At 39.6% G+C, this 13954-nt stretch overlaps 1 protein-coding gene across 11 annotated transcripts in view; it reads right to left on the bottom strand.

Moving 5' to 3' along the window:
- The window catches only part of LOC142396855 (mitogen-activated protein kinase kinase kinase kinase 3-like), a 43767-nt gene that overhangs the window by 15026 nt on the left and 14787 nt on the right, over positions 1–13954 (bottom strand). For 5 of the 11 annotated variants that reach the window (XM_075480005.1, XM_075480027.1, XM_075480016.1 and 2 more), the window contains exons 10-19: positions 13018–13080; positions 12756–12837; positions 11976–12092; positions 11462–11536; positions 9266–9344; positions 9107–9165; positions 6340–6402; positions 4039–4091; positions 2644–2682; positions 890–958 (exon numbers count right to left, since the gene is read on the bottom strand). In XM_075480005.1, coding sequence (XP_075336120.1) covers positions 890–958; positions 2644–2682; positions 4039–4091; positions 6340–6402; positions 9107–9165; positions 9266–9344; positions 11462–11536; positions 11976–12092; positions 12756–12837; positions 13018–13080 — 699 coding nt within the window. The remainder of the gene's footprint in view (positions 1–889; positions 959–2643; positions 2683–4038; positions 4092–6339; positions 6403–9106; positions 9166–9265; positions 9345–11461; positions 11537–11975; positions 12093–12755; positions 12838–13017; positions 13081–13954) is intronic. The other 6 variants (XM_075480054.1, XM_075480086.1, XM_075480062.1 and 3 more) reach the window with 4 other exon arrangements.

Below are 13954 nucleotides of genomic sequence, written 5' to 3'. Positions count from 1 at the left end.
TCATTCAGGTGTTGTTAAAACAATGTGAAGGACAACGGTCATCTGCAATGATCTTAGAGAAGTAATTGTTGCTGGGAATCAATCAAAAAAGGGTTAAAAAAAAGTTTTACTAACAATTTGGAGTCCAACAATCTAGAGTGAAAAAGAGTCTTCAGGAAAAAGATTCAAGACAAAGACTTGGCAGCACAGATTAGGTTTTCAAAGGTGCATCTGATCGAACCGCAAAACATCTGGTACAAAGTCCAACGTCTAAAGTGGAGATGTTTGGTCAACATCTCATACTAACTGTCAAGCACGGTGGAGGGGGGCTGATGATTTGGGCTTGTTCTGCAGCCACAGGACCTGGACACCTCGCGGTCACCATGAACTCCTCTGTATACCAAAGTATTCTAGAGTCAAACATGAAACCGTCTGTCCGACAGATAAAGCTAGGCTGAAATATACAAACCAGACAAAATAGTTCCTCTACCAGGACAAGAAAACAGCAACAGAATGACAGTCCTGATACGTAAAACCTAACTGACAGAGGAGATGCTTTCTTTAACAGATGACTGTACATGGAACAAAAGGGGATATTCAAAAATAGAAACCGTGTTCAGCAGTTTCTACTTTCAGGGTCACTGTTAGTAGCTTTAAAACTTCACACCAAACAGCAGTAACAGCATGGGAAACACACGGGTGGCAAACACACACACAAACACGGGTGGCATATGTGGCGGGTGGGGTGTGTAGCATAGAGATGCGTGGATGAAACCTTGGCAAAGACAGGAAGCCCTTCTTGTCTTCTTTGTCATCCTTTCCTCTTTGAAACGAGGGAGGGATGCACCAGAAAAGAAAGAGACACAAGGAAGCAGAGACTTCCAGATTCTAAGACTGAGAGGGAACTTACTGAGTGTGAGTTTCATCATCATCTGCACCATCCTCATCCTCATCATCCCCTAAGTGTGCCACATGGCCCCTGGGAGAGGAGGTGAAAACAGGAGGGGAGTTGGGAAGAAAGGAGAAAGGGAGTAGAGATTGTTGTGGTAGGGAGAAAAAAAAAGAGGGAGAGATTAAGGGGGAGAGGAGCAGGCAAAGGAGAAGAAAGAGGATAGAGGTAGAGGGGAAAGGGGGAGGGAGAGCTGAGTGAAGCTCAGTTCACAAACTACCTCTCTAACCTCTAAACCCAGGGCAGATCTGAAAGCACAGATTCCAACAGAGTCCACTTCCACGAAAATTAACAAACGAGTCCGTGTCCGACAGTTTGGAAGAACCAGGGAAACTATTTCCACAGCTAACACTTCCACATGGAGCTGTTCGAACCTATAAAAATCTTAAAAGAACAACACACCACTCCTGACACCGTTCGGCATGTTCTACGTTAAAACATCTTAGAGTTGCCGTTTTATGTGGCACATGGGGGAGAATTAATTACGCCAACTGGCTTTATCTATGCATTAAACAGCAGGGAAAAGAATAGTGATCTATCATTGGTCACATAATCAACAATTAACCAAATTCTGTAGAGTTTCCTGAACTGAATTTGGTTAATACACTGTGATCAACATCGGGTTTGTTTGTCATCTTCTTCTTCCTGGTTTTGCCCTGTCGCATCCTCTGACCACAGTCACGTGCGCACTTACTGGTCGTAGCTCTTTAGCGACGGCTCATCCAAATCTTCCCTTCCTGACTCATTGAAAGTGTCAAAGGCCCCAAAAATCCCGTATTTAGAGCATTAACTAATAGCAGTTGTTCACAGCTGTCAGAACCACCGATTTGCAATTTCTCCACAACGTCCAACATTTACGTGAAAATCGGGCTTAAATTTTATAGGCCTTATGTCAAAATGCAGTACTGAAGATTTCTGTGTAGAAACATTAACCACAGAGGTATTTCTATACAGATAAATCATTAAATTAGTATTTTACCTGCAAGACTACAAAGTAGTACATAGAATACTAGAACGCTACATTTTGCAACAAGAATAAACAACTAAAAATCTCAAAAACTCACATACCACCGCCCGGTTAAACTGTACTGCTTTACAAAGGAGATTAAAAGTATATAACGAGAGGAGAATTCAAATTCAAAACACTAAAATGAAACTTTAAGTAGCTCTTATAGGTACGACGCTGATCCAACAGACAAGGCTTTTACACAATGAGCTTTTGCAAAAAAAAAACGTTTGTCCAACTCCGTACCCTCCGACTATATTTCAGATAAAAACATTAAGACAATCGCAAAGCACATAGATAGCAAATATCTCTTAAGCAGAATTTCTCCATGGACTCGCCAGCAAAATTGCTATAATGAAACCCATTGCATCTTTGGCTACACGACTGTGCAGGCAAATATGCGAACGCACAGGGAATCTGTGAGTGTGTGTGTGCGTGTGTGTGTGTGTGTGTCATGCTCTCAGCAGGAAGCTCCTATGAAGCACAGCCTTCTCCTGGTGACATCAAAGCGTAAAGCAAGCCGCAGAAGGAAAATAAAACCCAGCAGGACCCAAAATGCTGAAAGCTGCGACAGCCTGAAGTCATTACAGTAGCATTAGTTGCATGTGATTGGCTCGATTAGTCCTGCTGTTACGTGATGATTGGCTGATGGGTGAGCGCGGTTAGAACACCAGCAGATCAATCCAGATGTTTAAGAGGTCTGACTTACCTCTGCTGAAGCTCCTCCTCCACAGACTGGAGAAGGCTCCTGTTTATCAAAAAAGGTTCGAATTAGAGAGCATGACATATATATACACACATAAACAGGAAAACAATCTAACAACATAATTTATTCACTGTGGATGAAATCTTAGAAGTCTTGGGCAGAATCAGGGTCACACATTTTCCTTTTCATACTTTTCCAAACTTCCACATTTCTTTGGACAATCGAGAACAAATATTTACTGTCGATTCATTTTTTGAATGGTTTTCAAATCCAACAGTTAACATGTATGTTATTTCCCGACCGCGTGTGGTGTTATGGCGCCAAATATTTGCATGCACATTAAAAGTTCATGCAAATAAATTAATGCATGGCATTTTATTCAAGCTGCCATGCTAACACAGTGAACACAGAAAAGCTAAATCTATGCCCAAAGAAGAAGGAAACTAACCCTTTATTTCCATTACCTCCCCTCAACAAAATGAGTAAATTACATCATCATTTGGTTCACGCTTTTATGTATATTTTTGCTCTCTGTATTAAATAACTGTAAATCTAATAAAAAGGTTTCACATCAACTTTTTGATGGTGTCTTTTCAGCCTCGTTTACACATGGTAACCATGATGAATGCAACCATAAAGCTTTCTACATCATCAATCCTGCTGATCCTCACTATGGTGCTTCATGATGTTTGGGCTCTAAAACCACAGACTGTATTATTGCTGGACACAAGTATCATACATTTAAGATATTAGTTTGTGCATGGATAATCGGTTTTCACATTTTGGAATCAGCCGCAAGGGCTTGTAAAGTTTCAGGGGGTTTTCAGTAACACGAAGCATGCTGTCTGAAAGACTAAGATGGCGATGGGGCTGAAATGCTAAATTTGAGGCTTCAAAATAGTAGTTAAAAACAAAAAGGTGAGATCATGGTTGCTGTAACCATCATTTATTGCATAGATACACAGTATCTATGCAGTGAAATCTCCATTTTTATCTTGCAGTAAACAAAACAGGGAAAATATTCTGGAAACTAAATGTTTTTCCATGCTTTCCTTTGTTATTTGACTTATTACTTATCCAGACTGTGCTTTTCAAGACAGCATAGGAGCCCTGTGGGATATAGAACATATTCTGCCTTTCTAAACTTGTTTTTTTGCTCACAAAGCACACTTGTAAACAGCAAGCAGAACACAAGCGCAGCACTTACAAGGTAACCCCGAGTTACAATTATGAATAAACCAGTAAATGTAGTTTTAAACATCAGATCTCCCCAAGTGTCATATTCTAGCTCTTTCTGTTTGCTTAAAACCATCCTTAATCTCAATGGTTAATAAAATAAAAAAACATCTGGATATCCGCAGCTGTAGCTGAAAAACTGCAAAAAGAGGCAAGACTCACTTGTTTCCTCCCAGCAGACTTGGTGAATCGTGGTCATACTCCAGGTGCAAGTCCTAAAACACAAACAAATCACATTACTACTGTGTTGCAGTACCTCTTACGTGGCTCATTTACAAAGATGCTATGTACTTAGATAATCAATAAACAGGGCTGGAGGCCTGTGAACCACATTTGAGATGAATGGCAACAATTGTCAAATTAGCACCAAAGCTGCAAATGTAGCAGCCAGCTGAAAAATTTAAGAGCCACCTTGGAGTTAGAAGCTTTTAAGTCTAAGCACTGAGAGGTTATAGATTATAGATGGAACAAATCTCTTTCCATCAACAAAAACAACACCTGAAATATTCTCTTACAACATGAAAACCCTCACACATTATTATTTTCATCTAATCGTACTCTTTAATTTGATCTTTAACAGGAGTTAAAACAGGAATCTGATCTTTTTAAAGCATCTACTTCCTGTTAAAGGGTGCATCATCACTTTATCTTCTTCAACGAGCTACGCAGCTACAGTAAAAGGCCGTAATTCAACATTTTAGACACTGCCACTATCACATGACGCAGTCAAATTTTACAGGAACTAAACACAACTTATCAATGATACCCCGATTGTTTTCTGCATCCGACTGTATTCGACTTGGGTCATTATTAGCATAGAATGGGAAAAGTGACACTGACACGAGACTGCAAACTACATATCAGGCAATCCCTGATTGGTCGTTTCTCTATATTCGCATTCCTGATTGGTCCACAAATAAAAATCTACAGTTAGAAAAATACAAAATGACCTTTGTTGCTTTGCAAAACCTTCTTTTAACAAAAAAAACAGACAGAACTTGATGTTGAGACAAGTGTAAATCACTCTATATGTGCTTATGTGAATATAACCTTTCTAGACTTCAGTGAATTCAGAATATCAATGCTGCAGAACACATTTATTCTAGCCATTCGGTTTAATTTACCTCTGTAAAGCCCTTTGAAACTCTGTTTTGAAAGGAGCTATATATAAATCATTACATTATTATTATTTTCATTATTCCAAGGTGGCAAAATGCAGATGTTTGCACGATGCTGTGCTCAGTTTTCAATAAACTGAGCAGAGTGACTGCAACCACATCTGCTTAGCTGGTATAAATTTGATTGTCATCTCAAGTTATGGCCTCTTTGTAGACATGAGTCAGGTATTTTTCTCTATGAAACAGTTTAATTTAGGGTGAAAAAGAGGTGAAAGTGAGCAGGATTTCACAAGGAAACAGCAAAAATGAATGGAAAGCCAGAGCAAGTCACATGCCAGATAATTAAGCTTCTCTAATATCTAAACGGGGACATACTATAATGTGGTAGTTGCCAACGAGGCTATTTTACTATCATTTTAAACACGCTGTAGTTCAGCCAGATTTCAGCCCTGACTGCAATGAGTGATCACAGAGTGGGTGCCAGGTAACTGTGACTCTCGTCCCTGCATTAAATCACCTTGACCAGGTGCTGAACATTTAGTCCTGTTCTTACTGATATGGATGAAAACTTAGTTTGGCATTTGTTACGCAAATCCTCGATGCAAGAGCAGATTTCTGCCGCAGCAACGTTTTACGAGTTAATGACAAAGTAGCAAGCATGCAGCAGGAAAACACACATACTGAAATGAAAAGAGTCGAACTGCTCTGGTCAACTCAGGCATGTGAGAGGTTAGAATACAGATACAGACCGATCAGATTTATGTCAACAAATATCACATACAACACAGCAAACACTCAGAGGTTAAATGCATTTATGTGTGTACTATAGAGAGCAGGAATGTCTGCAAACCCACTTCCAGACTTTGGGCTGGCAGCTCAACAATCGAATCTGACCTCCTACCTTCCTCTGTTTGTTTGTTTGTATATTAAAGTGTGCATTACACAAAGACAACAACACTAAGGACTCTTTTCACAATGACAGCTACAACACCATTTAGTGAGGCAACAGTTGGAAAAGAAGAATAAGATGAACAGCGAGAGGTGGACCAACACCGTGAACGTGAACAAAGATAGACGCTGGACATGGTGCAACTAAAAGAATCAGCCCTCTAAAAGACGAAGCGAGTGACAGAGGCGGCACAGGCCTGGAAAGCAAAAGAGCCCCAAGAGACACAAGGACTATTCCTTTAGGAATAGGCCAAGAATGAACAGTATGGAGATTAAAACAAATGAAAAAGACATGAAAAAGTGACCAGAAAAAAAACAAAACAAAACAAAACAAAAAGGGTTAATATATACAGACGGAGAGGGCGAAAGAGGTAGAGAGGGGGAACGGGAGTACTACCAGATTAGATCTCGCGGTATAGTAGAGCTCCTCAACACAGTCCAGATAGGGCTCAGAATCACACTGGTCAGCAAGACAGAGCGAGAGAGACCTCAGTTAATACATTAACCTGGACTGATGGAGGAAACAGAGATGAAGGAGAGAGAGAGGGTGATGGGTGAAAAATGGATTAAGGCCAAAAATAGGACCAGAAGTAAATGCATCAGCAAGACAGAAGAAGAGGATACATGAATATTAATATATCAGGACAGGAAGGGATGAGAGGGGGGGGGGTACTTGTGAAGATGGAGGTTAAAATTCAGAAAAATCAAAGAGGTACTTTTAAACCAGCTGTATTTCCTTAAAGCCATAATGTGTAATATTTCACGTTGTCTATTAACAAATTTGAGTCTTATCATTCACAAGTATTACCTCAATCGTTATTAATTACCTCCATCACAAAAGTGCAGTGTTCTTAAATTCTTTATATTCAGCAAACGAATGTACATAAGAGTGTTACACTCCAATGAATGTCTCCATGTTGCTTTCCAATGTGGAAACGGAAAATGCGAAGCTGATGACATGTCCTTCTACAAATCCCGTAGTTTTAAAATGGCGGAGCAACATGGAGACATTCATTGTCCGTGAAATATTACACATTATAGCTTTAAGTAAAGACCTCCTATTACCCTATCCAAGGTTACTTTGTGAAAATATGGATGTGTTTGATTTTCAGCCTCTATTAAACAAACTCAATATATGGATTTTGTTTCCCGTCCTTATTTTGTCTTGTTAGTAATTATATCATTAATAATCTGTTGCAACATAAATGTGGTTCATTGAGTTTAAAACACTTTCACAGAGTAGATGGATCTCAAACAGATGAAAGCTACACTGAGCAGCAAAACAAAGAGAACAGATCTGTGTCATTACCTCCAATTAACTTCGGACGGAAACTAAAGTAGAGACGGATGACTGCTGATGGATGAGGCATTAGTAACCGTGTTTTGATAATAGAAAAATTGATGGATGAAACGGGAGAAGGAAAGAGGAAGGTAAGGGTATGACTTTAGGTGTATTTTTCCAGCCAATCAGAGGGAAAGTGGACAGTGGAGAAAGTGCAGAGGAAGGATAAAAATAAAGAGGGAGGGAGTGAGGGAGCAGAGGACCAACACGCTGTGACTTTGCATGAACCCTGCACCATCCCATTTGTCCTGCTGAAACTACATCTTTCTGCAGCTTTGGATGGAATTAGAAAAAAGGTACTCTCTTAATTCCCCCTACAAAATGAAATTTAAAATAAATAAACGTAAAAACATCGACATGGAAAGCAGCTATGCATCACCTGGTATAGACTGTGGGTGTGCGGCCTTGTCGCACAGAAGGCAGCAGCAACAAACTCCAAACTAACAGCCTGAAAATGTCCCGTTTTGGCTTGTAGTGTATCCTATAAAGAAAACCTTGTTTGGTTCTTTCTGTGGTTGTTTGGGTGGTGTTTTTTTTTTTGTGGGGAAGTTTTTCCAAAGGCAGAATCAACAAATTATTCCTAAAAACAAAACAGGTTACTTAGAGAGACCCAGCAGATGTGCATAGCCTCGTATTTATCTACAGAGAACCTGCATTCTTGCGGTCTTTTCCTCATTTCCTCTTGTTTGGCTACTTTTAAGATGTTTTTGGGCTTGAACTGTTTAAATTACTGTCTCCTCTCCCCACTTGTGTTAACGCTGTTAAGGAGCTGTGGGTCTATTTGATGAAGCTTCGTTCGGACTGCACTCAATTGGCAGACTTGTAACAGTCACATAATTAATATTTGGTTGTTTGTTTTTAATTCATTTGATATACTTTTTTGTTCTGCCACAAATGCAGCCAACCTCATAATTTCACATCTGGAGAATTTGTCAATAGTCAATGCAAAATGTGTCTCAGTTTGCCTTTAAGGCTAATGCTCACTTTTTAAAGCAAACTGACCTCAGTGGCGTTTCTTTTTCTGCTAAAATCCAACCTTTATAAACCGTCAACTTTCAAATGCCTATAAGTAAGAAAGCATTGTGAAAAGAAAGCTAGTATTTGAAGTTAAGTCTGTGTTGCAGGCTACTATCTGGCTCTGAATTAGTGTAGCTATCAAGCCAATAACAAGAGGTTTGCACTTATGAAGGAGTCTTATTTTAGGCTTCACTGGTCTCATATCGTGCAGTGAGATTTAGGGTTCAACTGAACTGTGGATCTGTTGCCTGACTTTGCCGATGGTAAAAAGTTGAGAAGTGAAACTTCTCAAGAGACCAGATAAATTGCTTTCTATGTGTGTTGTTTAGAAATTCTCACCCTAAAACGGTCAATTACTGTAAAGCCTTGTGTAATATGTAACTATTCATTTCCAAGTTATTATGTTTTTATACAGTAGAAACTGTGTAAACTGCCATTTTATAAAGTCTGAGCAAATTAATGGTAGAAAAAGCTCTCTGAAGTTTCCTTTTTGACTAGCATTGGTGATCTTATGTATAACACCTCGCAAAATATCTCCAAAATCATACTTTATTCGCAGATTGTAGCCACCAAAGTGTAAACGTGGATGGGCAGTTCACCGCAGACTGACAACAGCATGCTTTGGTCAGAGTGTTTTGTTGTGAAAGGGTGAGGACCAGCCATGCTAGTTCTGGTGAAGTTACAACCACACAAGTAACCTCATTCGAACAGACACACACACACAAACAAACACACACACATACATACACACACACACACACACACACACACACACACAAACGTAAAGATACAACCCATAACCTACCGGTTCATGATGAGGTTCTGTCTCCTTTCTCAAAGGAGGATCAAACTTCACCTGGCCAACTGTGAAGAGACAGAGCGGAAGATTGGGCCATGAAGTAAACAGATATACACAGAATGAGATGACTTACTTCCAACATGTAAACTTTGAGTGGGAATTTACAGTTAATCTCGGACAGGGTCTTTCCTTCCCTGGTGCTCCTGCTGGTGGAGCGGATTCGATGAGGAACAGAGACCGGAGACTATCAAGAAAGAGACGCACAAAAATCAATAAGTGGGTTAAACACTACGCACAAAGCATTCATTTACACGGGTCTAATGCTTTCTAAAAAAAAACAAACTTAATTTTTCTGCTATTTCCTGTTCGGTGGGATTTGATGACACAGCAAAACAGTCAGACAAACACTGCAACAAGACGGCAAAAACATAGCAACACACTCAAAGGAAAACATCCACAACCCTGGCAACAATATCAACATCTGCAGTGTGTTAAATCACTGACTCCCTGTAAGCTAAAATATCTTTTTATACAGCTACATACACCATCCCCGATCCATATAGTTAAATCTAACCCTCACACACTCTCCACTGGCCTGCCTGCACCCGAAAACAAGCGCCATTAGATAACTGAACTGCTGACCATGATGCCTGTTACTCTGACAGTGACTATGCATTGTTTCATTTCATCTTTGTATAGTTAGTCAATCACAAATCAAATCACAGCAGTTTCCACAGCAATGAGGGATTTTCCAAAAAATCCTGATGTAATAATGTAAAATCTAATGTCAAGATCTTAGTCTAATTTCTCACGGAAAATCGAAGGAACACAGCAACCTTACAGCATGCTCGTAAAGCACTGCAACTGACACACCAATAAAACTTAAATGCATCAAAACCACACTTGCGGCTCATTTCCTCGACTAGATTTGTCGGTAAAAAGTCCATTCTCATAACATTCCAATCATAGTTAGTAACCGAAAATAAAAAGGTAGATGAAGATGGCTTCCACAACTAAACCTTTAGGCTCTCTCTAAAGTGAAGATAAAAATGCTACTTAGTTACCGTTTATCGCAAAGACATTGTGAAGTAAACTACCTTAGTGACACCTTTTTAGCCCTCTGTACTGTCACATAAACAATTCTGGTAATTGATATACAACCAGAGAAAAACACAGCTTTATCCTTTTATGCTCAAACAGGTCACAGAATGAGCTTTAAAAACACCATCATCTTAAAGACAATCACGCCGTTTACACACCTTTAGGGCTCCTTTACAAACTGCCCTGCAGGAAACCTGTCGCTGTTTTTAACTGGAGGTGTAATAAGGGTTGGATTTAGTTGGTATGGACTTTATATATTTCCCAGTCTAATCTATCAAAGCAGATTTTTTTTAAAATGAAACCGTTTGTTGTTTTAAGCTGCCATCTTGAACAGGAAGATGTATGACCGTAGAAACTTCTTGGATAAATAAAGGACAAAGAGAATAAAATAAATACATAAAATTACACTTCTCTACATGCATCAAAACCACCAAATGGAGACGCAAAGTTTCGATCCTTCACTCAGAGCAATGTAAAGCACACTGGACAGCTTGAAGGTATTTAATTCATTTTAAACATTTTCCTGAACTTCAAAGATGGGTGTTGGGGTTTTAGTTCTTTATTTAGAGATGCATGCTGGCTAAACCTAACAGCAATGCTCTTGGATCACAAGTTGATTTGACCTGGATGTGGTTCTGATGGATCACTGAAAGAAATGTGATAGTTTGGAAGCCGCCTTCATGAACCCATTTCTCCATCATCTCAGCTGCTGCCACAAAACTGTGATGAATTGAGATGTTCTTTCGTGAAAATCTTGCTGATGTTGTCATGAACCTTAAGTGCCAACAATAAAGTTGCATTACTCCACTCAATCGCATAAAAGTTAAAAAAAAACAAAAAAAAACAAACAAACAGTAAAACAGTAAAACCACTAGACCGAATGAATGGCACTTTGCAAATAAATGCCTATATGATAAAAGGCTTAAAGCGTTCTGAAAAGGGAACAAACACAGTGTTTGGAATTCTTCTCATCATAAAAACACATCAAATCAGCTGATTTGCATGTCAGTACAAAAACATGAGCTTTAAATACAAGTGCTCTCTGAACTAATTATGCAACTGCTGTGGTAATCTATCATGTGCCTGTAGGTCGCATGCCAATGCCAACCTCCATGACAACACCAGCAGACACTGAATAGAAAAGAAATCCACTCTCTGTTCATTCAGTTATGTAGTCCACCTCAAGGTGAACAAAGAAAAAAAAAAAAAAAGAAAGGATTGTTTGTGTTAGAATGACATCACTGCAGCCGACACAAGTACCTTCCTACGGGCTGCGAAACGGGGTGCGCGTCTAGCACCGGGGCTTATGGGGAGGAAATGACCTCTGTACTTAAACTGAGGAGGAGGCAGGGAATAGGGGGTGGAGATGAGGGGACAAGAGGAAAATAGGGAAGGGAGGAAGAAGGAGGAGAAAGATAGGGGAAAAAAAAGAGAAGTGCTACGAGGAGGAAAAGAAGAGGAAAGCCAAACTCAAGAGGAGTCAAGCAAGAAATAGGTGAAAGAAACAAATGGCAGGGCAGGGTAGAGGGAAGGGGGATAAATAGAAGAAAATGAGTCACATGTGCCAGAGAAATGAAGGTCTGAGGGTGAGGGGAGAGGGGATGAATGTTGATGGAAAAGGAATTTAATGAAAGACCAACTGAGAAGATACAATTTAAAGTGGGAGAAAAGAAGCAAAATCCAGCACAACTTGGTCACTTCTCTGCAGACTGCTTGCAAACTTGATGACACTTTTGTTTTTCCAAGAGTTACTCCTGAGAAGGTCAAAGGTTACCTCGGGTTCGGGGTCGTCGTCGTCAAAGTCGTTGAATGTGCTGTGGTCGGGGTTGCTGGCTTTGTCCAGAAGCTCGATGGCCAGCGTCCTGCTGAGAGGCTGGGACACAAACGGATGCTGGAAGACAGACGGACAGAGAAGAAATGGATACTCGATAAAAAGGATTTAAAGTCAAACGTCCCGCATTACCGTACAAACCTTGAAATATTACAGCAAACTGAGCTGCTTCGGATGACTCCAACATACTGATGTGAATGACAGGATGTTTATCAGAGGGCATTTATCTCAATTTATATCTTTATAATCTCAGAAAATGGTACATTTTTTCACATTAATTCACATCTTTAATCTCTGTAAAAATCAATCTTTGGGTTTTTCTCAAAGGAATACCCTTCTTTCGGTTTTTCTTCTTCGTATCTTTAAGTTTGTGACGCTACATGCTTGATGTTTTCTGAGGTAAATACCTGAACTCTCATGGATTGGTTATCTTTCTGTTGACAAACCCCTTTAACTGATGACTAACCGCTGTGATACATCGTGATTCACAGAGCAACCAAACAAGTTTCTTCCTGCCTTCCATTGCTTTCATGTTGCAGTTGCTCAGGCTAATGCAATATACTGGCATGATTTCCATACACCTGCTTAACCTGACAAAAATCACATTATTATTTCACAGTACGATCAAATCCAAGACATGTACCGTCTTAGCAGGGTAAACATGTCATACTACAACTGTTGGTTTGTCTTGAATAATTACAAATATCTTGTTTACGTGCTCACCTGCAACAGTTTTTCAGCTGTGGGCCTCTTCTTTGGGTTCTTGGTCAGAGCTAATTTAACAAAATGATGGAAATTATTTGTCCTGTTTTGACAGACGAGAAAGGAAGACGCAGAAAAGGGGAGTAAAGGTTAATCTGTGTCATTGGACCGTGTCATACATCAGATGCAGCTTGGATAAAGTTGGGTAATCTCAGCGGTTGGGCGTTACATTCAAGGCAAATGTGAGTAATACAAGGAAATCCTGGAAAATGTGCAGTCTTACCACTTGAGTTTATCTTTCAACTTAGGAGGCTGGAAGTTACTCTTGGTCATTAAGAACAGAGCCCTAAAGATTAAAAAAAATAAATAAAAATAATAAAAAAAAAAATCAGACAAGGATTGCAGTTCAAGGTTTCCATGAAAGATAGTTGTGAAAGAACCTCTTGCATCATATAGAACAATGTCAACGTGTTTTACGGTCATGTCATTTTTATCAGAAACAAGGTATGAATGAATAGCAAGTGTGTTAAGAACCAAGTTCAACATTAAACGTGCCAACTGAGGCCTTTAGAGTCTTGGATTTTTTGGAATTTCTCAGAGCTGAACAGTCCGACTTTGTGATGAACTTGTTGGGACACCCAATTCTGAGACGTGGCCTTAAAACCCTTCCCAAAAACCCTTCCCAGATTGATGGCTGCAACAGTTGCTTCTCTCAGATCACTGAGGATTCCTTTCTTCCTTGGCATTGTGTTGACACATACTTGGATGTTCCAGACCAGCTTCTGCTTTTATAGAGATGCTAACACTTGTTGATAGTCTTTTAATCGAGTGCATCTGATTAGCAGCGTGTGCGGGGGTACTTTGTTTTTCACACACTGCTTCTGCATCTAATATGCGATTCAGACCAAGTAAGGACCAGACGACTTAAGCGCTTAGAATTAAAAGTGGGTTTACCATCTTTTACCACATAATGTTTATGAAAAGCATTTTCTTTTGTATAGTGCATACACCAATGTCTGCACACCAAAGTAATGTTGCGGTTAAAAGCACAACGCAATCAATAAATTGATGTCTGTAATCTTTCATCAATATTAATCTAATAAAGGAAAACAAAAATTCTGCAGCTACTGCAGGTTCTCTCTGGTGTCATCACACTATTACAGCCCATAAACTCTGACATCTAATAAAACCCTGCACACACACACACACACACACACACA

Source organism: Odontesthes bonariensis, chromosome 2 (assembly GCF_027942865.1).
Source record: "Odontesthes bonariensis isolate fOdoBon6 chromosome 2, fOdoBon6.hap1, whole genome shotgun sequence".
NCBI lineage: Eukaryota > Metazoa > Chordata > Actinopteri > Atheriniformes > Atherinopsidae > Odontesthes > Odontesthes bonariensis.
Note: the sequence above shows the minus strand (reverse complement) of the source record. Positions and strands in the feature narration are given on the sequence as shown.